Below are 23,628 nucleotides of genomic sequence, written 5' to 3'. Positions count from 1 at the left end.
CACTTAGATACATGTGGTGCTGCTTTTGTTGAGTATAATTAAGGTTTTAATGCTCTAATGACTGATGAGCTACTGTGCAATGGAGGCAAAMCCATGCTTAGGATCACTTCCCCATGTAAGACTCAGAGATCATAAGTCATTTGAATGGTGATGTGGCAGGTCAGTTCTCCAAGAAAGGAAGAAAATTATGAGCACAGTAATATTCCTGCTGCTGTGTTGTTTCTTTGTCTAATTTTCAGTATCACTGAAGTCACTGTGTGTGTTTTGTCAATGTAGCACAGCTAGCCTTGAAACACCAGTAGAGGAGTAGATATATAAAGAGACCAGATAATGCAAATTCATAATTTTGTAGTTGATAAATATGCTGTCATCTGTTCTTATGTTAGGAGTTTTAGTATAAGCAAGACTGTTTTTGGAGACACACTGATGTTTTCCTGCTTATGAACTTGTAAGTCAAGGCACTTGATTTGTTTGTTTTTTGGAAGGTTTTTGAAGCAGTGATAGCCTGGGTAAACCATGACAAAGATGTAAGGCAGGAGTTAATGGCACGTCTGATGGAGCACGTTCGGCTGCCTTTGCTTTCCCGCGAGTATTTAGTTCAGGTAAGCAATAAGGAATACTAATTATTCTGCATGTAGCATTTCTGTTCATTATTTTAATACCAGATAGATAATTTTAAATTTAAACAGTGTCATGTAGTATGTTAGTRATGACAGAAGTAAACGAACAACCACTGCCTCATAATCATGTGCACAAACACACTGAGGTGAGGAATTGCCACGTAGAGCATGACTTGCACAAGTAATTTTTCTGTTTGGCTGACTGYGTGTCATACCACACTAGGAATTTGATCAATGTAATTCGCTGACATCAGGCTAGGTTTCATTGKTAATACGATCTTTGATAAAGGATTTGTTTTCCTTAGTGAATTTTCAACTTCAGAATTATATCTATTGTTTAAGCTGATTAGGGATTAATGACAAAGGAAACGTTCTTTTACCTGGTTGAAATAAAATACATTTTTTTCAAATTTTATAACTCATTTAGATATTTTGCTGTCAGGTAAATATTTAAGATTGACAATATGARTTCAGTATTAACATTGGTTAGTAGGTATTAGTAGTAGGTTGGTAGGTGTTTATTTTAAAAATTGTGGTTTTGTAATACAATTCTCCACTTTGTGTGGATTGTTTTGGGTGGAATTTGGGGTTTTTTTTGTGTTCTGTTGTGGTTTTTATTGTTCTGGGGTGGTTTATTAGTTTGTTAAACTATTCTTCACTACTGCCCTCTTAAAATGTTTTGTACTGTCTGTATTTTAAAATCAAGAAATTATGCCCAGCTGGAAGAAAAGGGATTTACCTTGCCTAACATGGTTTCTGCCACTTGCTAATTAACAATCAGCATCTTCTGATTTTTTTTTTTTTTTTTAGTGACTGCACATTTCAACACAAATTTGTGTCCTCCTGGTTAAAAATAATCTTAAAAATTAGATTAATCTCCATTTGTGTGATAGATCATAGGCTTTATTACACTTTGGATTGTGATTTGTGTTTTACTTCTTTAACATGCTCAGACCTTGATTAAACTTCTATTAATAAACAGAGAGTTGAAGAGGAAATATTGGTTAAGAACAGCAGTGCTTGTAAAGATTACCTCATTGAAGCTATGAAGTATCACYTGYTACCGACTGAGCAGCGAGCATTGATGAAAAGCACACGAACAAAATTGAGAACACCCGCTAGCCTTCCAAAAGTAAGACCCTTATTTTTCCCATGTATTTACTATTTCAATCTTCATTTCAAAAGCTTTCATGAAAGCATGGCTGTCTCTTGGGATATTGCTGTAAAAAATTGTAGCAGAACTGTATATCACAAAAATATAACAAGTGATTACCTTTACATTCCATACTACTTATGATATAGGTGGTTTGGCTTCCCATCTACACAGAACATCACCACTAACTGCCCTTCCAGAAAACATTTTTTAATAAAGTGCTTCAGCTTTTGAGAATTACACATTTATTGAGAAATAAGCCTGTTGGAAGAAAAAAAAAAAAAACCAAGCCCTAAAAAAACCCCAAAGCAAACAAAGAATGACTGAAGCTTCTGAGTTGACACTTTTTATTCTATCTTTAGTCCACTTTAGCAAAAAATGAACACTAGATACTTCCTCCTTTACAGGGAAGTAAAAAAGTTTTCTCATAGTACTATTGTGACAACTGCAATAACAGAATAGGTAATTCAATTCAGCAGATTTAGCACATTTATCTTAGAAGAACAAGATAAGGGTGTTACGTGATGGATGGTCACAGTTCCATTACACATAATAGACACCACATTCTCATACTTGAAATCACAGTAGGATTTGATGATATAGCAGGATCTACTTCTTTCATGAGAGCTTTACCAAGATTCTGATTGCTTCCTGCTTTTCTACCCCTGGTATTTCCYCTGGACACAATAAATATGAATTACATTTGTTTTAAACAAAGCCTAACAATTAATTTTGCCGGGTTTGCAAGATTCAAATTTCTAACTTAGCAGTTATTTTTACTTTACTTATTTCTTTTACAGAAGCTTGCTTTATTTCTTAACACTTTTTTGATCTTTCAGGTGCTCTCATGTATGCAAATAACTAACACTTCTTATTATCTCCCTGTTAGTTGATGATGGTAGTTGGGGGCCAGGCACCAAAGGCAATTCGCAGTGTTGAATGCTATGATTTTAAAGAAGAACGCTGGCATCAGGTAGCAGAATTGCCTTCCAGAAGATGTAGAGCAGGTAAGGATGCCTCATTTTTTGTTGAGGTTGGTAATGCTTCAGAATTTAGGCATCTACATAAAGTATTGTATATTCTTTGGAACACTATTTGAAATATTTATCTGAGAAGAGCTAAATGTTGACTTCCCTGATCATTTGAATTACTTGCTAATCTGAAATGATATAACTGATAAATTGTGCTTAATTTGTGCTTCAGTTTGTAATCTGTAGGATGAACTGTTTATTACCTCCCACAGAAACAAGGGATAAATAAATTTAAATATWAATGCATTGTAATAATAACTAATTTTGCTATTAAAATACCTTATTATTGAGGTAATTATTAATTATTATTAAATGAAATAAAGAATGTGAAGAAGTGATGGTCCACTATTAAAAACATGAAAATACTATATTAAAGCAGCTGAGTGATTCAGGCATGAAAAGATTCAGCAAGCATGGTATTCAGAAATGTTGTTGCTATTAGTAACAAAAAGTGTCAGAAATTCTAGAGCTTAATCTGAAGGAAGTGTGGTTCTAGGACATTGTCGAAAGCATGACAAGCATAGTGAGTACTGTAATATGTGTCAAGTATCTGTGTACTTAGGACAGTACAGAATACAGTTAATTGACAGAGAGACTGAAACACTCATTTTTCTTGCCCATTTCCCTGCTCTAGGAATGGTGTACATGGGAGGCATGGTTTACGCTGTTGGTGGTTTCAATGGCTCTTTGAGGGTTCGTACAGTAGATTCCTATGATCCAGTGAAGGACCAGTGGACAAGTGTTGCTAACATGCAAGACAGGAGAAGCACACTGGGAGCAGCAGTATTAAATGGCCTTCTTTACGCTGTGGGAGGATTTGATGGGAGTACAGGTATGTTTGCCTTAGACACTTCTGAATACCTTTGACTGCTCTTAACATAATTGTATCAAATCTGARTGTCTCTTTTTGCTGGTACTTTTGGTGAAACGAAGCATGAGGGTAGCTTGGCATCTTGTGATGTGGAAYATGCTTAAGTGGTCACATTCCTCTACTTGAAAAGTGGACTGTTTTCTCCTTTCTAAAAGTTCAGGCTTAATGACTAGTCAACTTCTGCTAAGTTCCCTTTCAGTATTCGTTCTATAGTCAGAGTCCTTAACTTGTGGAAGATGTGAACAGAAAAATTACCGAGTCTGTTTTATTCTGTTTGGATAGGARATTTATTTCTGCATTTTCACGTAGTGTGAGTAAGATTATAAATATTTTTTTTCTGACCTGTGAGAAGGCTTTAGACATACACTGGTCATTCTCTTCTCCAATGCACTGAACAATTAGTGCAGAGGTGATCCTTTTGCTGAAGAACTATTATAAGAAGCATATGTAGGAGAAAATGTGTGACTTAATTACAAACAAAGGGAAAAAAATCCAGTGAAGAATTTTTTACAGTTCCACAAAGGTTTTCAGTAACTTGCCCATTTTCAGATACAAAGAATGGGTTGACTGAAATTGCCTGTCTAAAGGAGATCAGTTGCACTTTTTGTTCAGTAATTAACAGTCCTTAAAATGAAATACTTTGAATTTTCAGATATGAAGAGTTTCCTGAAAGCTAGRCAGTATGTTGCACCTAAATTTATAGAGAAAATGTTATGTTATCTTCATAGGTTTGTCATCAGTCGAAGTTTACAACTTAAAGACAAACGAGTGGTTTCATGTAGCTCCAATGAACACAAGAAGAAGTAGTGTTGGCGTAGGTGTTGTTGGAGGTAAGTTGACATGTGATATTAAAAAGAACGAAGGGAAATGCAATCATTTACCCTGCTAGCTTTTCTTACTTTTGAAAACATGTTTTATGTTTTTGCTCAGCCTTGTAATTCAAATGGTATGAGCAATCTGTAATCATTCTACGTGGGTTTTACCAGTTTTTAGCATAGTAGTTTTTAAATGTTTTTCAGAGCTTCAGCTGTGCCTGAGGCTAACTGAGGAAAAGCTTGCTAAGCTCTAGGTTCAGTATGTCAGCAAAGTCAGAGAGCTGACRTTAATAGCTTATCGTTTGGTCTTTAGTGATGTAGCACTGCTGTATTGTCAGCTCTGTTATCTGTGGCTGACTTTGCTGGCTGCATGCTGGGGACAATCCCAAGGACAGTGCCAGGAAAACTGCTGACTTTCCAGTCAGCTTGGTGGTGAACAGCCTGAACGTCACTTACAGAATGAAGGCCTGGCCTGATTCTTGGTCTTAAAACAGTTTTAGGTGTGTGCATGTTTTTTAACTGCATAGGAACCACTGCTCTTTCTAATCGGAAAATGTGGACTGTACAAGTAATTTTCATCTAMATTTCTGATATTTCTAGGAAGTCTATTGGTGAGCTTCATGTATTGACCGTAGTTGAATTAGCTTGCTTTTGCCTGTGTGCCAATCCCTGTGTGAGCTCTAGAAACCAGCAGGTTCCTTTGGTTGTCCTTTGCCCTCCTAGGTAAGCTGTATGCTGTTGGTGGCTAYGATGGAGCATCACGGCAGTGCCTTAGTTCAGTAGAATGCTATGATGCCAATTCAAACGAGTGGAGCTATGTCGCAGAAATGAGCACGAGACGGAGCGGAGCAGGTGAGTGGGCAAGGGTCGCCTGTCCTGGTAAAGATGAAAACCTGTGGGTTTAAAATGTACCTAAAATACAAAAGGTAAGCTGAAGTCTGAATCTGTTGGAATGTGCTAGTCCCAGGTGGCTGATACACAGCACGTTATGAAAACAAAACTGTTCTACAGAGTAAGGTTTACTGTTKTAATAGTAAATATCTCCCTTTTTTTTCATACTTTCATATTCCTCCTCTTCCCACAACTTCCGATGGTTTTTAACAGACTATTACTCATGGATTGTAATAATCACTATCACCTCAATTCTGAAGTATCAAAATCTATACAGCAAGGATGAAAAAAAGTCTTTTTGCAAAGATCTCTTTGCCAGTTAGGGCTGATTATTCTAACAGCATTTTCAGGTTGAGTTTATGTGTGAGCTCTGATTAGGTTTCCACCTCTTTGGAGGACTTGTTCTGCATTCTGATTCACTGCAGGAAATTTTGTCCTTGTTCATTCTTAAGTTTGTATTACTGGTTTCATCCTATTACTTCCACTTATGTACCCTTTATTTCACCTTCAGTAATTCTTCTCATCACCTGGTGTTTACATCCTCTGTACATGTACAGCCTACTACTTGTTATCCTTCCTTATCATTTAGCCAAGGTATATCCACTGATTTCTGTATAATCTTAAAAATCCCTTTTTTCTTTTTTTTGGGGTGGGTTTTCTTTTCCTTCTTGCAATTCTGAGTATGTATATTTCTMTTTAAAGATATCAAAAGTGACTGTGGTATTCCACTTTTGTTTAATGAAATGATGCTTCCACAGCTCCAAATTGACATTAGCATTTCCATTATCTATTTATATTATGGACTTGAATCTCATTTACTGTTCACTGTCGTCTATTTGTCTTTTGGTATTTCAGGTTTTTTCAACTCACAGAAGTTGTTTTATTTCTCTAGATGCGTTCCCATGGACTTTATCAAGTCAAATTCCATGATATTATTTTCTACATTTATTTTTTAGTAGTGAAGTTCACTTTTATGCAAAGTACTTAATCRTGGTTTTTAGCAACACCCTTCAAGTATCTACTGGTGATTGCATTAATTCTTCACAATGGGAAGAGATATTGCTACAAATAAATTTGGATGGACTTCTAGTACACTCAGCATATGATTAACAGTTATCCCAACTTTCCATCCTACCTTCCATTATTCTTTGTTAACTCTGAACAGTTTTTTACCAGTATAATGATGTTTAAATTAAGTTCAAATAATTTCAAAACAAATCTATCAAAGTACTAAATTCATTACTAAAATTAAGKGTATGTGATACTTCCATTATATTCTTATAAAATCAGCAAGCTGATAACTCTTATTATTAAAAGTCATGTTTTGATTGTGCTTCTAAACTAAAACTATGATGTTAATGAAGGAAACATGATACATTATACCTGAAGAAACACAGTTGTCTTGTGAAACTTCTAGTAACTCAGTCTGTGCATCTTGGTAGTAAATTCTGGACTAAAAACTGGACAGAGTTACAGTAAGGGTACCAGAAAATATTCTTATCTAATATTTGGCAAATTTTGAGGAAAATATTTGTATGAAATGGGCAAGTTGCTAGTATCATTATAAAGATGATACAACCAAATAGTGTTGGTGGGTTATAACAAAGCTTCATTTTGCAGTCTGCCTGCACACACATTTTGTTTCAGTGCTTAGGATTTATTTTTTGATACTCTGTTTTGCAAACTGTTGTGCTTGTAGCCTATTTATACAGTAGATGTTTTCAGATTTTTCTTAATGTTGAATTTTTTCTACAACTCTGAAATTTAGCTGCTTAACTATACTAACCACTGGGAACTTCCTGCCCCTCTTCTCTCTCCCCTTGTCCCTGTGTTTGCTTACTCAACTCTCTTCTGCCTTTTACCTTGTCCACTAATTAAAAAAATGGAGAGGAAAATGAAATGTAGACAGTTATTTGAGATTCACATAATTGTTGGTTATTAAAATAACCAACATTCTTCTGTGCCACTCTGTTAAACACATGGAAAATTATATTTTTGCATGGCAGAGGAGTGGGTGGTGATGTGAAAATTGTGGCTGTTCATTAAGCTTGGCTGTATAGGCCAAATATCCAAACCCACCAGAACTGTTTCAACTGGCAATCAGTCCTGGTGGTGTTATGGGGGCTAACTGAAGAGAGTTTTGTTCCTGTATTAAACTTTTGGATGTTTGGTCATCTCAAGGAACTTAAGCTCGTCTCTTCTGTTCCTACTGCTTCAGCTTCATTCAAAAGCAACTTTTCAGAGGTTAACCCTCAGTTACTCTTCTTTAGTACCCACTGCTTCTCAGTTGATCAATACGGGGACAGATCTGTTTCCAGCAACATATTGGGATGAGGAACTTCAGATCCAGATATAGGCCATTTGGGAGGGCTGAGAGATATAAGACAGGGTCCTGAAAAATGGGCAGGAAAGAAAAATAACAAAGAAAGGAGAACTCAGAAGACGGCAACCAGAGGACACAGACGGAAGGAGCAAGAAATAAGGTAGGACCTGGATACTGGGTGTGGGATTAAGGGTAAATGAAGCRCCATGGAGGAATGGAGGACATTATTAAAAATAAGGAGCTATGAAAGAAAAGAATGGCACTGTGGCAGAGGGAAAACTACACACTGAATAGGAAGGCCAGTAACTATACTGAAAGCATGGGTGGGGGGATTTATATCACATCACATATTTAAACWGAGAATCATAGCACTCCCAGCTCTGCAATGTTTAATTCCACAAAAGATGAATGTTACACTATCCTGTCTAACAAAGTGTGATCAGAGTGGGAGAAAGAAAAGTCATATTGTTCTGTGGCATGATGCCTAGAAATAATAGCAATAAAAGAAGAATTAAATTAACTGGGAAGGTTATGGGAAAATGTTAGTAGTGAATATCACTGATAAAGCACTAAATAGCAGGATTTATAAGTATCCCATCAAGAAGCTATTTTTCAGATTTACAGTACGAGTTAGCTTCCATGTTTCCTTCCTCTCTTCCTTTATTAAAATCAGTCTCTTTAATAAGAAAATTTAGTCATTTCAGCAAGAGTCGTTTCTCTCCACATTTAGGAATGGCTCTTAAATACAAAATTAATTATATTTTTTCAAAGATATTTCAGCTGGTTATTAAGGTCTTGGGGTTCTCTTTTTTTTCCTTTTTATTTTTAACCTCAATTTTTTTTTCTTATCTGACTTACCTTATTTTTTGTATTCATATTTGTTGTTTCCCCTTAAAAAAGATTTTAAGTGGTTCCCTTTAGAAGCTGCATTTGCAAATCTATATCTCAGCTCTGAGTTTCATTGTCTTAAATGTGGCATTTATTAGATTTCCCAGTATACTTTCTTAGAATTGCTTTCTTAGTTGTCTTTATGGTCCATCACTCAGAAGCTTTAATGCAAAAAACCCTCCTACGTTTCTGAAATCTATTATGTTTGGATTCTAATAATGCATTATAAAGGGAGGAATAAATAAAAAGGTCTTTGTTTCTGTCCCCATTTCCATCTTTTTAGTATGTGTGCGCAAAAAGCAAGTASATAGAACTAGTTTTACTCACTCCTTCATTTCAAGCTCACAGATTGATAAATTTTTGTTGTAAAGTAAAGGACACCTTAGGATTAAAGGACACCCTTTAATATCCTTTTGGATATTTTGATAACTGAAGCTTGGTTCAAAGACGCTTGGTGTTCTTCAAATCCCAGAGAAGGTACTCGCTGTTAACTGTTACTTCTGTTTCATTTATCTGTTTACAAGGTATTCCAACACTTCAGTGGAAACATCCCTATTGTATAATGTCTATCCATCCAGCTTTTATCCTCTGTACTGCGCAGTTTTTATTTTCTAAAAATYCACTTACATTTTATCATCTTGTCAGATTTCTGTTATTGCTGGCTGACTACATTGTCTCATTTACTGTCACTTCTAATTAGTCCTAAATTTCAACTAGCCTCATTTTCCTGCACGTCATTTTTCGTCCAAAATTTTCTAAATATTCTGTTGCAGAACAGCTCTGGTCTTTGTATGCTGCAATATGGTAGATGAGCACGCAAGGCATTTTATCAGTCTTGCTGTAGTTACTGTCTCTTTGCTTTAATGCATCCTGACCCAAATGTTTTCTGAAATTATTTCCAACATTGATTTAATAAAGGATTTATGTTAGCTGACATATTTGTTGTTTCTCCTTTGTATCATTCAAATAATTCTCTGGTTAATTGTGTGTATTTTCATATGTTTGCAGGTGTTGGTGTGTTAAACAATTTATTGTATGCAGTAGGTGGTCATGATGGTCCTTTGGTAAGAAAAAGTGTTGAAGTGTTTGACCCCATTGCCAGTTCCTGGAAGCAGGTTGCAGATATGAACATGTGCAGAAGGAATGCAGGTATGTGCAACAATGACTAAAATTGTGCCAGTGTCATTTGTGAATGGCATCTACCTGGATTTGTGCTACTTTCATGATATTGCAGAATAAAAAACATGCATCTGGGGTGGTGTAAGCCAATTACTAATTTTTGTACTGATTTCCTGTCCTTTTTTAGGTGTTTGTGCTGTAAATGGTCTCTTGTATGTAGTTGGAGGAGATGACGGTTCCTGTAATTTATCAACAGTGGAGTATTATAATCCAACAACCGATAAGTGGACGGTTGTCTCATCTTGTATGAGTACAGGAAGGAGCTATGCAGGTAATGCATGTAGATATTTTTAACAGACTTTCTAAAGTGTAACATTTGACAAAGCATCCAAACAGAGTCTTGTCTAATGTAAAACCTAAAATATTAAAATGGGTAGGAAGAATCTGATGGTACATTTTGAATGGCAACTTCAAATAATTATTAACTACAATARAAAAAAAAAGGGRYTAAAGTGTACTCAAGAGTGATTTAGCACATAAGTGATGAGTCAGAAAGACGATTCTGGTATGACCAGTTTTTTCAAGAAACTTACGTCTCAGTCTAGGGGGTCCAATTCTGAAGTTTGTTGGGATTTGATATCTAGAAAATGAGCTGTTTTGCGAATCTTTTCCTTCAATAATTGCGGTTTTACAAAAAAGTTATTTAAGTGAATATTAAGGATATAGTTCACTGATAGCAAAATTAAACTTGATTAATGGCAGGTTTTTTCAAGTCATGGAAACTTTTTCAGAACTTTGCACTGATTCAGACAGCTTTGTGTCAAAAAAATTAAGGGAAACATGTACATTGATGCTGGTGCACAATAAAATGCTAATTGCAATGCATCATATTAAAATTCTATGTATTTTTTTCTTGATTAAAAAAAATACTGCCTAAAGATTTATGCCTTTTTTTCCCCTCCCTCTAGGTGTTACAGTTATTGACAAACCATTATGATCAGTAAAGGGATTTTCAACTTGATTATGCACTAGAAGCAGTCTTCAACAAGTGTATTTGAAGTGACTGAGTATCTAAGCACTTCTCTACTTGTAGCTGCACCTTGAGTCACAGTGGAAGATGTGACTGTCTACAATTACAGATGACAGATGATGAAGATTACTCTAGGTAGAAGCAATGCGTAGGATTTTTCTGCAGTTGAGCAGAAGCTGATTGAATTTTTGGAGCCTGGTGGACAATTTTTTTTATTGCAAGATCTTCAAAAAAAACCCAACACTTTCATAAGGACCGACTTCTGTCAGTTATGACTGAGAAACGGATTGTGAGTGAAGAATGGTGTGTATTCTGGTGAAAGTAAATTTTTGTCTTATTTTTTCCAGAGACTAATAAATATATTTAAGGAAATGAACTGTCAGTCTTCATAGTAGGTATTGAATCCCACCTCAGTAATTCAAGCTGGCATGGGGTAAATTTGTTTCCTTTTATAAAACTTTTGTTACATAACTATACTACGTGCATATGTTTGTGTGAGCATAAGTTGCTCTCTATTGAAACTCTTCAAAACCTGATTTTGCTATTTATAATTTGGCACAGTACTTTGAATATGTCAGTACTATGTTGTAAAACAGAGATGTATTTTTTGATATGTAATAATGCTTAACACTAATTCCCATTGAAGGAGATCAGAGAAGGTATAACACTTCTTGAGCAGGTGTAATTTCAAAACCTTTTTAATAAAAATGTTGTCTGTACTTATGGGGTTTTTTTTCCTGTTCAATTTTGGTCACATTTAGATGTTACTTTTTTTATCCTTTTATCCAAAAGGTGATTTGGCATGAAAATAACTGAAAATTTATAGTGACTGTATGCAATTGCGTTGAATTTGCATGGTACAAAGGCCTATTTATGTGTGTAACCTCAGCTTCTATTAGCCAATATCTGAATATACTGTATGTGGCCATGCTTATAAAGCAGCACATTTTTATTTGTTCTTGGATGGCCTCCTTTTAACATGACCAAAGTAACTGTCATATTTGAGACATTTTCTTCAAATAAAAGTTTGTACATTGTTTCCTAATGCCAACAGGTCGCTTAAAACTTGCGTTTCTCAATACAAGTCTCAAACCAAGTAATCTTGACATCAGTGAAATAAATTGGGGCGGAGGGGGAGGGGGGTGAGAAGCCGATGTTCTGGAAGTCTGAATGCCTACGAATAGAGAATTATTAAGGTTTAGGAACCAGTGCCGTGAACATCACTGTTTTGCTGCAGGTCTGTTTCTAGCAGCTGTGGCTGGCTGAGCGCAGGAATAGCCAAGGCTAAGTTCCCGTGAAAGCGCCTGTGCTGCGACATGGGCGGCAGGGCCGGGAGTCACGTAGGTGGCCGAATTCCATGTGCGGCCGCACTGCTGTATGTGCGGTGTGACGCAAGGCAGGGCGAGGCAGGGACTCSAATGGGAACCTTTTATTTGACTTGTACAGTTCCACCTGCATGACACCAACCCGGGGAATGCGGCTCTGCGCCGCTGCTGCCATGACGACACCGCCGTACATCAGTCTTTTCGTTAGCGCGGGAGCAGGGAGCGGGCGCAGGCACMTGCAGGGGTGACAGCTCTTGCAGGCGAGCGCTGTAAGCGGGGGCCGGGCGGTGGCGGCGGCGGGTCCCGGCCGTGGTGGCGCTCCCGTGGCTGTGGCCGCACCCGGGCGGGCCCCGCGGAGCCGGGCGCTGTCGGGCGGCGTGCCGCGCGTGCGGGCCCCGCCCCATGGCGTCGTGCGCGTCACACGGCCGCGCTCCCGCCCCATTGGCCGCGCGCCGGGGTCTCACTATCCTCACTCCATCTCTCCAGCCAATGGCCGAGCGGGAGCCGCCGCCGCGGCCCCGCCCCCCGCCCGCCTGACCCTGCGCCGCTGCCGCCCGCCGGCCAATGAGCGCCGCGCCGGGCGGGGCCGGCAGCCAATGGGCGGTGCGCGGTGCGCGGGCGGCCCCGGCGGTTGTTATTGCACACTCGGGAGCGTTCGCTGCTGCCGCCGCCGCTGCGCAGGTGAGGGGCGAGGGGCGACAACGGGTGCGGCCCGAGCTGCGGGTGCCGGGCTGCGGGTGCCGGGCTGCGGGTGCCGGGCTGCGGGTGCCGGCTCCTCGGGGAGCCCATCTCTTCTCGGCATTCCCGGGCTGCGGGTGCCGGGCTGCGGGTGCCGGCTCCTCGGGGAGCCCATCTCTTCTCGGCATTCCCGGGCGGCGAGTGCCGGCGTGTGTCCGCTGCCTCGCAGGGCCGGGCGAGACGGGGGAGCCTGATCCCGGTGCACTCCGGCCGCTGGTCCCTCGGCTTCCCGGAGTCGTGTTCCGGGGCGGCGGTGAAGTTGCCTTGCGCGTCSGCCGGCCCGGAGCTCCGGCTGTGGGCTGCCTTGGCGTCTGCTGCGATGCTCTTGCTATTAGTAAGGGATGGCAGCATCGCCATGCTGTTGCTAAGAAAGAAAAGCGATGACTGATGTTGCTGGGTACTAGCTTGGTATGCTGCTTAGTGTGTTAGGGTACCTGTGCACCGGAATGGGCTGCCCAGGATGCTGGTGGAGTCACCCTCCCTGGAGGGGCTTAAGGAAAGGTTGGATGCGGCACTTGGTGCCATGGTCTAGTTGCATGGTGGCGTTCGGTCATAGGATCTCAGAGCTCTTTTCCAACCTCACTAATTCTGCGGTTCTRTGATTTTGTCGGATCTCGCCTAAGWGCACCAGCCGATGAGGGACCCGTGTGCTCTGGCCTGTGAGATGCAAACCTGTTTGAGAGTGGAAGATGGACCTGTTAGAGGAGGGAATGGTCAGAGGACACATCGCCGATAGGGAGARGCTGGAAGAGCTGGGGTGGTGCAGCCTGGAGACGAGAAGACTCAAGGGACACCACACTGTGGTGCAGAAAGGGGGCTTTTTGCCAAGGCTTGTAGTGACAAAGCACTGAGCAATGTTTTTAAATTAAAAATGGGTCGGTTTAGATTTGACATAAGAATGAATTTTTTTAACAGTGAGAGTGCTGAGACACTGGAATTGATTGCRCAGAAAAGTTGTGGTTGCCCCATCTGTGAAAGTGTTTAAAGGCCAGGTTGGATGGGGCTTTGAGCCACCTGATAGAGTGAAAAATGTCTCTGCCCATCCCAAGAGGGTTGAACTGTACATGACTTTAAAGGCCCCTTCTGAGCCAAAACAGCAAGGAGCCTAGTCTGTGGAAATGGCACAAGTTCAGGGCMCCTGGAGGAATGCACCCTCTGTGGTTTTGGGAGCTGTGAGGAAAAGTCCATTACTCAGAGAAAGGTGGATTGCCTCAAGCCAGCTACAGTGTTAATATAATTTGCATAGATTTTGGTTCACAGCCATGGGAAAAATGGGACTGGGTAATCAAGAGATAAGGGTTAATTAATCTGTTAAGTCTTGTTTGAATCTTTCCTTTCCTCTTTTAGTACAGAATACAATTATCCTACAAAAATCTTGAAATAAATTTGTCTAATAATTAATACCTATTTGTCCTTTTGCTCCCTTGACATAATCTCAAAACCTAAGAGCTGGCTGCCTCTCAAATTGGTTTGCCTCCCAAACCAATCTAAAGCTTTGTTCTTTTAGTCTATTCTGCATGAAGAGAATCTGTCTTTCCCCTCCTTCCCCAGTTTTTACTTTAGAGCTAGGTAACGACTATATCATGTAATGGTTTTTGTCTTTGAAAATTAACTTTTGCTTATTGATTTTTTCACAAAATTTGCAGGTTACTTACAGACAGCTACAGAAGGACTGTGATTGTGATGTTTTATGATTGAACCATGGCAATGAACGACAGCGTCAATATCTTGAGCTCTGCCTATCTGGCAGTGGAATATATAGACTCTTTCTTACCTGACAATCCCCTGCAACAACCATTTAAAAATGCCTGGAATTACATGCTGGATAACTACACAAAGTTCCAAATTGCAACTTGGGGATCACTTATAGTTCATGAAGTTTCATACTTTTTGCTCTGTGTACCAGGATTTATCTTTCAGTTTATACCATACATGCAAAAGTATAAAATTCAACAGGTAAGAGAAAGTTGTCAACTATACTTGTCTTTGAACACGTGAGGCAGAGCACATAACTGCAGTACCCTAATTCTCAATGTGTACCATCCCATTTCATCTGTCACTTGGACATSCTGGAAATGACAAAGTAAAATTACTGTGTGTATGAGGAGAGAAAGAGAAGTGGGTTTTAGAGAAGAAAAGGAGAATTTGTTGGTTTGYTTTTTTTGCCCCAATGAAGGGTTATGCTTTTCACCATGGTGCTATAGAGAGAAAAGAGTATGTCAGCCTTACTGTGAGTGAAGTTTTATATACAGAGTTTTTGTATCAGCAGGGGAAGATGAATGGAATTCTGGCATCTGGTGGTAGAGGTGTGTCTTAATATTAAATAATTACATGGTGTGCATATTTAATAGCATTTGTCTTCTTCAAAGTACCTCYAAGCACACACTCGTAAAAGGATTTTGAAATATTTAAACAATGAAGAAAGCCTTGGATGGATTGCACACTCCTTATCAGAGGTCAAGGCACATCGACTATCTAAAGATTATTGTTTTATCCTAGTTTATTATCTTATGAATTAAAAATTAATAGCACCAACTTCTTAAATTATTGCAGTAGTTGGTAAAATGTCTCCCTGCAAAAACTGGATGTTTTCAAGACAATTTATTCCTTCAGTCTCTCTTGTATTATTTTAGCAATGGAAATGCATTCTGTGGTGTGAAGAAGAAAAACAAAATTGGATTCCGTTAAACTGTTGAGTATGAAATGTTCCTGCTAACTATAAATACTGAAAAAACAAAAATATTTTGGAAGTGTCTGACAAAGACAACTTAAAACATTAGCCTAGAAAAACGAGGTTTTGATAAAACTGAATCCAATGCCGTATTATTTGTGTTGTCTGAGTAAAATCTGCATTATTGGAAGGCATGTTATCTGTCTTCCAAGGTGAAATTAAACTGACTCCATATGAATTTTTGCAGTTCTTCACTTACGTGCAATAGAAACACGTAACATAATTGATTTTTTTTGTTTTATTTTAGGATAAACCAGAAACATGGGAAAAACAATGGAAGTGTTTCAAAACCCTGCTCTTCAATCACTTCTTCATTCAGCTTCCCCTGATTTGTGGTACCTATTACTTCACAGAGTATTTTAACATCCCGTATGGGTGGGAAGAGATGCCGAGATGGTGCGTAGATTTTTCTGATATGGTGATGCTGAGTTAAATACAGTTGAACGCAGGATATTTAACAATTAGTGTCATCAGCTCTAATAGAAAATATTTTTGCAATGTGAATTGCATTTGTTAATCATCCTTCAGTTGATGCTTAACTGCTATAAGAGCTAATTAGAATTTTCTAAATTTTTTTTAAGGGCCCGAAGCTGTTCTAATCCTCAGGAGAGAAGGGGGATTAGGAGGGAGTTTATGGAAGCAAAGCAAGATTGCTGGTGGGGTGGGTTAAATGTTGGATTTTCTGGGGGTTTTATTTATCCACATTTTTTTATTCCTCCTAAGTGTCTCTACCCTCCCCCTTTTATTGTATCAGAGCAGWAGTGTGTTCCTCGAAGGAGAGGAGAGAATGAGAGGCTTAACATGCCTCTTTTCTTGCGCTGAACTGATAGATTTTTAAACAAAGTTGGATTAGCTATAGGTGCCTCCTTCTTCCCCAGCACCAACAGCAGTTCTTTACCACAGTAGGTCATCTTTCTTGGAGAGCTGATTGCTCTCTCCTGTAGATAGCTGATCTAGCTCTATTTCGTATCTTCCCACACAGTCTGTGGTTGTTCTCTGTAGACTGTATTTGTAATATTGAAATGACATCTTGTTACATTGTGTCCTAACTCACTTCAACACATCAACAGATGAGCTGATAAGCACAGTTTACCTGGTAATTAATATTTTTAGCAAGCTAAAAAATGTAATGCCAGTGCATTGCTATTCAGTCAGTACTACTTTTAAACATTTCTGACCTGTTATTAGCATATAATCTATTTTCTCTTTCAGGATTATGCGTCTGCTAGTATTTTGTGTAACTAATGGATCTTCTGCTTTTTAAAGGTATGTTCTGGTTGCCCAGTGTTTTGGATGTGCAGTGATTGAGGATGCCTGGCACTACTTCCTGCACAGATTGCTGCATCACAAGAGAATATACAAGTATATCCATAAGGTTCACCATGARTTTGTTGTATGTATTATTCAATTCTTTTTTCTTTAATAATAGTTTTTAGTATATGTTTCATAAAATTTATTTAAACATCTCATTTGAAAGACCTAAGTATTTTCTATTGCTTTGACAGTGGGATAGATGCCTTTTTGTGGGCACTTTGTCAAGARCAGTCATCCATTTTGTTGCTGAAAACACCTCCGATAATTTGATTTCATTTCAGCAAAATAAAAGATCACACTCTTGCTACAGTTTTAATCATATCTATGAGCAAGGCAAAGCAGACTTTTAAAAATAAACATATAGTTCTCATTGTTAGGGAAAGGGAAACAGTTTTTTTGGGTTTGGGTGTACATCAGTTCCCCACCACCTGAGCTATTAACCAGAACATGTGAATCCCCAGAACATGATCAAACAGGCGGCTCTTGTGCAACTTGGGTGTGTGCTTCATATACTTGATTGAAGGAAGGGTTACAGCTCTGCATGAGTGCCTCTGGAATCTGTACAATCCTACATCGARAGCACAGTGCAACATGGGTTTTGGGTGGTTCTGCATGTAGTGGTGTTGGAGCTGGCATTGAGCACCAGGTAATGAGCCAGGCAGGATCCAGCAGTGTTTGTACCTTGTAGGTGATGTTTAGGTGGCACTGCCCGTGGAGCCCAGGAGTCAGTGCTRTGCATTTGTGTGCTGTGTTTCAGTGTAGGCTGTGCCAAAAGGAAACTGCAAGCTGCTGCAAACATCAGGGATGCTTTATGCATGCTGCCAGCAATAGAGGASCTTGGTATGGATTGATGCATGCATATGTACAGCATCTGCAGCAGCAGCTGCTCTCTTCGTCTTACTCTTGGCAACCCCTCAGGTCCTTAGCTGGAGCAGCTTTTGGCCATTATTCTCGAGAGTGGTTAGCACTTCTCACAGCAGTGATCTGTAGCCTAATGGCCATTTCATGAAAAACTTCTCATATCAAAAATAGATGATTTTAAAGTATCYCTTAAGACCTAATCCCTTAAGACAAAGTGGACTTTATTTTTTCTGATTATCTTATTTATAACTTTCAGCATTGGGTTAAAAAATATTATTCTCTGTGTATGGTGTTCCACGATTGAAAACTCTGGAATGTTTTTTTGTTTTTTTTTTTTTTTGCTAAACTAAATGTAAGAATGACTGGTGTGTGTGTGTGTGTATTTATATGAGAGAAAATGTTTTATATCAATCTCAACATAGCATTTGAGTGGTATAAATTTATTTTAAAATGTGGTCAAAGATGAGGGATTTTGAATTTTTATTTTGGTAATAAATTTCTAAGTGAGTCCTGCTTCTGAGAATATTTTGGCTTCCTTCTTTCTTCTGCTTCCCAGTCTGGATGTATAGCAAAGCTGATAGGAGCTTGCCAAACACTTATAATATTCCTGAAATAAAGCTTTGACCTGGGGTGATGGTAAGCCTAAATAAAAGTTTTCAACTTTTTAACTAGTAGTGAAGTGTTTGGAATCACTTATAGAGTGATAATCCTTATGACCTTGGAGTACTGTTTTTCCAAAGAGGAGCTAAATACATGTGTAATGGCCTTTGCTCAGTCATACCATTCCCTTTGCCCAAACATTATTTGTCCTGTGGTAGTCTTGTGGGGTAATGTGAAAGATAGAATATTGCAAAGTAGTGGTTCTGATTTGGAAGTAGATAAAACTGAAAATGGTGACTGTTCYTGTCTATTCTCTCTTTCTAGTCTCCATTTGGAATGCAAGCAGAATACGCACATCCTCTGGAAACACTCATCCTTGGAACTGGCTTTTTTATTGGAATTGTTGTTTTCTGTAAYCACGTGGTTCTTCTGTGGGCATGGGTGATTTGTCGCTTGATGGAAACCATTGATGTACACAGGTGAGATACTCATTGCTTCTTAATAATTGCTTTTTCTCTTGTCCCTGCGTGTGTCTCGAACTCATCTCTGTCACTGAGAGGTACTGTTTATTTTGCACTAAAATGCTTTTATGTATCTTACAAAGAATGACACAACCTGGAGAGTTATCACTCTTTTCTGTTTTGGGGTAGTGTTAACAGCAGGTCTTGTTGATTAAAAGAATATGGACTATCAGCTAGAGCATCTCAAGGAAGGTTAGAGAAGCTCAGTGCCTCCTTAGGATTTCTGGCTTATKATATTTGGTGTGCAAGTGGTCTTATGCATATTGGAACACCAAAAATCTATTACAGAAAGTGATATTCCAGCCAAGACTTCTTTCTGTTTAGTATTTTGTCAGACTGTTTTCTTGCTCAAGAGAAACTTCATGCTCTATGWCCACTGACTCTCTTTAAAACAAATTCATAAGATTTCTTTTGTTTATTTGCTTATTTTTATTTTTTGTGAATAAAAAGGACAAGACTTCTTATCTCTGTAGTAAAACTGACTTATTTCAAATTTGGCTCCAAAATGCTAGGGCAAATCCCAGTAGGCTTTGTTTAGTTCATCTACTTATGAATGAGCTTTTCTTTCCTGTGTTCAAGAGGAAGGGGACACTAGGAGTTTGTTTTTGAAATCATAGTATTAACACTTGACCTTGTGTTTGTAAATATATTATGGAGCAGGTAGTGTCTTATTGCAAGTTGAGTGTCAGGTATTTAATGGAAGATGAACTGCCAGTAAATTCATGGTATAAAGAATTCCAGGTTTATTTACACTTTGCTTGTAGACTTCCCAAAGTATATGTTGTGAAATACCATGAAGTAATTGATGAAAAATACGAATTTCCTATTATTATTTTAGTTTGTTTTCCACATGAGCGGTTTATAATGAATTGCCTCGCACTCTCCCCACTAGGTGGTGGTAAGAGGCTTTCCAGTWCTACTGAGCAAAAGAGTTGAAATCCATCTAGAGCACACTGTTCTGCTTTTAATCTCCCTTTAATCATATATTTGAATTTGAAATATTTGAAGAACTTGCAGTAAGCTGAAAATAAAGAGTAGGTGTACAGTTGTTGATTTGAGATGTTCTCTGATGAACTGCTGTGCTGATGTCMATAGTTTGCACTTAATGTTACTTCTTGTTCCTCCTTCCTGACGTCACTCTTAATTAAAACTGATAAGCCAGCAGGAAGGCAGCCACTGTGATTTTTTTAAGTTACTTGCTTAAATTTTTTTTGTATTACCTAGTAAACTGAGTTGAAAAGCATGTGCCAAAGCTACTGTGGGATAATTTACAGAATCATTTGGCTAGGAGTGGAGGGATCTTGTTTTCATTTTAAGCCAATATCATACTGATTACCTCAGGACTTTAGAATATGGTAAAATATTTTTGCTCTAGAAATTGACCAGTTAGTGTCTATATTTTGTAGTTTWTGTCTCAAAAAATCCTAACCCTAGTGGCTTTTGGGTTTTTTTTTCTCCCCTGTAGTGGCTACGATGTCCCGCTGAACCCTCTTCATTTGGTGCCTTTCTATGCTGGGGCCCGTTTTCATGACTTCCATCACATGAACTTTATTGGCAATTATGCTTCAACCTTCACGTGGTGGGACAGAATCTTTGGTACAGACTCTCAATTCATTGCCTATCAGGAAAAAGAGAAGAAGAAACAGTGCATAACAAAGAAGAAGGCTAACTAAATTTCCAGTGTAAAAGTCAACTTTTGCTTTTCTGTAAAGCAGAATAGTGATTGGGTGTTTAGCGTAAATCATGTTCCCTGGCTACTAAGTGGTAGGGAAAAACAGCTAATTGAATTGCAGTATCTTTCTAACGGGAATGTTTTCTATTTTATACATAAGTACTGCATATATTTTAACTACAGATTTAAAAATGATGGAAAAAAAGCAGAGATGAGTTGCATCTATCTTTTTTTTTTGACAAGAAAAAAGTCAGTTTTATCAATAATGTTGCCCATTTTTGGATCCAGGTATGTACACTGAAGTTGGTCTTAGTTTTTTCAAATATATATTCTTAAATTTATAATATCAAATAGCAGAAGTTATTAACTAGCATCAGCACTGTATTTAAATATTGAGTAAAAGTTGCTTAAAACCAAAATGTCTGTTACTAGGAAGCTTGGACAGGTCTTTTGCACACTGGATAATGTGAACTGCTAATAACAGAGTACCAGGCTAAACATGAGTTATCAGAGACATTCCTGATCTAGATTTATTATGTTATTTTAGATTACAGGTAAAAAGAATAGAAAMTTTTATCTGAAGACACTTTTTTGCTGCTCTTTTGGATTTTGTCTGTCAGTGTACTTAGCATTTACATTACATTCTTCTCTATGTGTTGTAATTTGCTGATCTGACTTGTTGCTATATTTGCACTTGTGACTGATGAAATAAATGTGGTTTGGTTTGATGTGTGTTTTATACTTTCCATATGCTTTCCAATACAAAGCTGAGATAAAAACCATGTAGGATATAGTGTCTTAGTCTTCATCTCTCTAATGAAGAAGCATTATTTGTTAGGAAGGTTTGGAGCAGCATCTATTAAACTACTTACAATGACAGCAGTAAGAAATGGAAACGGAGAACATGTAAATTCTGGTTTTTGTTTTGAAGGACTTGGATACATAAGTGCTCAATGTAGCAATATCTTGTGGGCTGAGTGTATTCTCAGGCTACAGCTTGATCTCAAGCTAGAATCTCAAAATCTACTTCTTGGGTTGTGCTAGTCACAGAAGCAGTAGTCCAGTATTTTTGAATCTGCTGTAAGTATTTGGCTGTTGGACTGGAATTAACAGTGGAAGCATTTGAAAAGGGCTTAAAACCTTCAAAGATCTACTTTGTATTGTCATGTCAGCTGCTCTTCAGACTTCCAATACCACTTCATCTACTTGATAAGTGCCTTAGAGAACTTTACAGTGTTTTGCTTACTGAGGACCACACCTGAGTTTTAGTGCTGCTTCAYATACAATCTGGTATAATACTCAAAACAGATAATCCAGTGAAAGTTGATGAGATCAGGCTTCTAACAAAAAGCAAGGTGTTAATCACATGCAGAATGACTCAAATATTACTTGAGATGTGGAAGTAGTTTAGATTCCTCTTAGATGTTTTGTAGAAGGTTTTACTTCTCATCTCTATCCCTGCTGAAATTCAGTGGCTTCCTCCTTCACTCTAAAAAGAGGTAAAAAAAAAAAAAAAGTATTTGAYTGTGGCAGGTGMACGGAAGCTGAAATCCCTGTACTGTTCAGTTTTTAGCAGGGACTGGTACTCAAGCCTTGCTGAATCCATATGCACTGACAGCCTGAACTCTCCATTGTGGAAACAACCTCTTTAATCAGATTTCAAAGATGGCCATTATCCTCTGCTTTGTCAACTCCCACTCTCATCCTGCAGCTGCAGCTATACTTAGCTTTATTTGACCAAAGCATTAGCCTAAAAACAAGGAGCTTTCAGTGCTTCAGATTTTCCCTGTGAACATCATTCTGTTCACTGTTTCTCAGCCTGCTGGCTTATGTCTCCACTCACACTGTTGCAAAATTATGCACAACTGGGAGCCACTTGCTTAAATATTCCAGTAAAGGCATTTGTAAAAGCTTGGTGTCTCCTTAGTTATTGAGTGCTAAAAACATGATGGGAATGACTTACTAAGGTGTAATATATACTCCATCCTTCAAGTGGTTTAAAATAAAGAATGTAATTTTAAGAGTCGTGCTGTCATTTGGGGGAACATGCATGGGGTTTTTTTTCGGACCTTTTAAAATTACTTGAATCCATGTTTTTTGACACCCATTGCTATTTTAGTTTTTTGGGTTATTTTATGTACGTCCTTAGTGTACAATGTGATCACATCATTGCTTTTGATCCACTTTCTTTAACAAATCCCTCGAGAATTATGCAAGCTGTGCTWTATAAATTTTTTTGTTGCTGGAAAAAAAATGTGCCTGCTGGACCTCTCAACACAGGCACCTGCATTTGAAAACCACAGACTTGTTTTCTTCAGGACTTGAATGGAACTGCATTTTACTACCACCCACCACCTTTTCAAATGTAGAATCCTATATTTATTAGAGAATATGATGCTGGCAAGTAAATTATCTACCTCATTACTTTGCATCTTTTATGTAAATCAAAAATCATGTTAGGCAATTGCATTTTTAGATTTTAGGTCTTTACTAMATAAGATTTTCCCCCCATATTTTGTGAGAGAGACTATATAGTATGTGCAGATCTGTAAACAAAGGTTTTTGTCCAATAATTAAAAAAAGATAAGGTTAACAGTTTTGGGTCTTCAAAYGCACAACAAAACCTTACACAATGAGTTGTACTTTATCATCGTTAACAAGGAGACAGATTTAACTCTTAAACATGGCAGGACAGGGGAGCAAGTGGGGGAGAAACATTTTCCACTCCATTATCTTTTCCTGAAAGTCTAGTTTAGTTTTATTAAGACTCATCTGTGGGAAATAACTGTCCCTTAGCTTGTACTGCCCCCTAGGATATGACAATAAATAAGACTTATGAAAGCCATGAATTAATTCCTTGGCAWTAAGGTCAAAAAAACCCATGGAAACTTGGAAAGAATTATAAAYCATTAGGATTAGGATTGCAAAATGATAAACTGCTTTTGGCAGCTGATGTGAAATACTAAATAAGGCGGTTTATTTTACCCTACAGCACAGCTTGCCAGAAAATATTAATATTGATTGATATTATGATTATAAGATTTTATGACTTCATTTAATTTCCTCGCAGTTATGCTGCAAATTTTATGGCAACTTTTTTTAAAAATTGCCATGTTTCTAGATCT

At 38.2% G+C, this 23,628-nt stretch overlaps 2 protein-coding genes across 4 annotated transcripts in view; both read left to right on the top strand.

Moving 5' to 3' along the window:
• KLHL2 (kelch like family member 2) overlaps positions 1-11,817 on the top strand; it is a 56,387-nt gene extending 44,570 nt beyond the window's left edge. For all 3 annotated transcript variants that reach the window (XM_057375430.1, XM_057375447.1, XM_057375439.1), the window contains 9 exons: positions 486-602; positions 1,603-1,752; positions 2,663-2,780; positions 3,439-3,636; positions 4,404-4,505; positions 5,214-5,342; positions 9,601-9,741; positions 9,899-10,042; positions 10,680-11,817. In XM_057375430.1, the coding sequence (XP_057231413.1) occupies positions 486-602; positions 1,603-1,752; positions 2,663-2,780; positions 3,439-3,636; positions 4,404-4,505; positions 5,214-5,342; positions 9,601-9,741; positions 9,899-10,042; positions 10,680-10,708 (1,128 nt within the window). In that variant the 3' untranslated portion in view covers positions 10,709-11,817. The remainder of the gene's footprint in view (positions 1-485; positions 603-1,602; positions 1,753-2,662; positions 2,781-3,438; positions 3,637-4,403; positions 4,506-5,213; positions 5,343-9,600; positions 9,742-9,898; positions 10,043-10,679) is intronic.
• An 848-nt stretch (positions 11,818-12,665) lies between these two features.
• MSMO1 (methylsterol monooxygenase 1) lies at positions 12,666-21,231 on the top strand. Its single transcript, XM_057375419.1, has 6 exons — positions 12,666-12,747; positions 14,451-14,760; positions 15,783-15,931; positions 16,802-16,928; positions 18,635-18,789; positions 20,297-21,231. Exons 2-6 carry the CDS (start codon positions 14,506-14,508, stop codon positions 20,502-20,504), a joined length of 894 nt encoding a protein of 297 aa, XP_057231402.1. The 5' UTR covers positions 12,666-12,747; positions 14,451-14,505; the 3' UTR covers positions 20,505-21,231.
• The last annotated feature ends 2,397 nt before the right edge of the window (positions 21,232-23,628 follow it).

The sequence above is a fragment of the Malurus melanocephalus genome, unplaced genomic scaffold, assembly GCF_030028575.1.
Source record: "Malurus melanocephalus ecotype Western Australia unplaced genomic scaffold, MMel_1.1 scaffold_9, whole genome shotgun sequence".
NCBI lineage: Eukaryota > Metazoa > Chordata > Aves > Passeriformes > Maluridae > Malurus > Malurus melanocephalus.
This window is presented reverse-complemented; position numbering and strand designations above follow the sequence as displayed.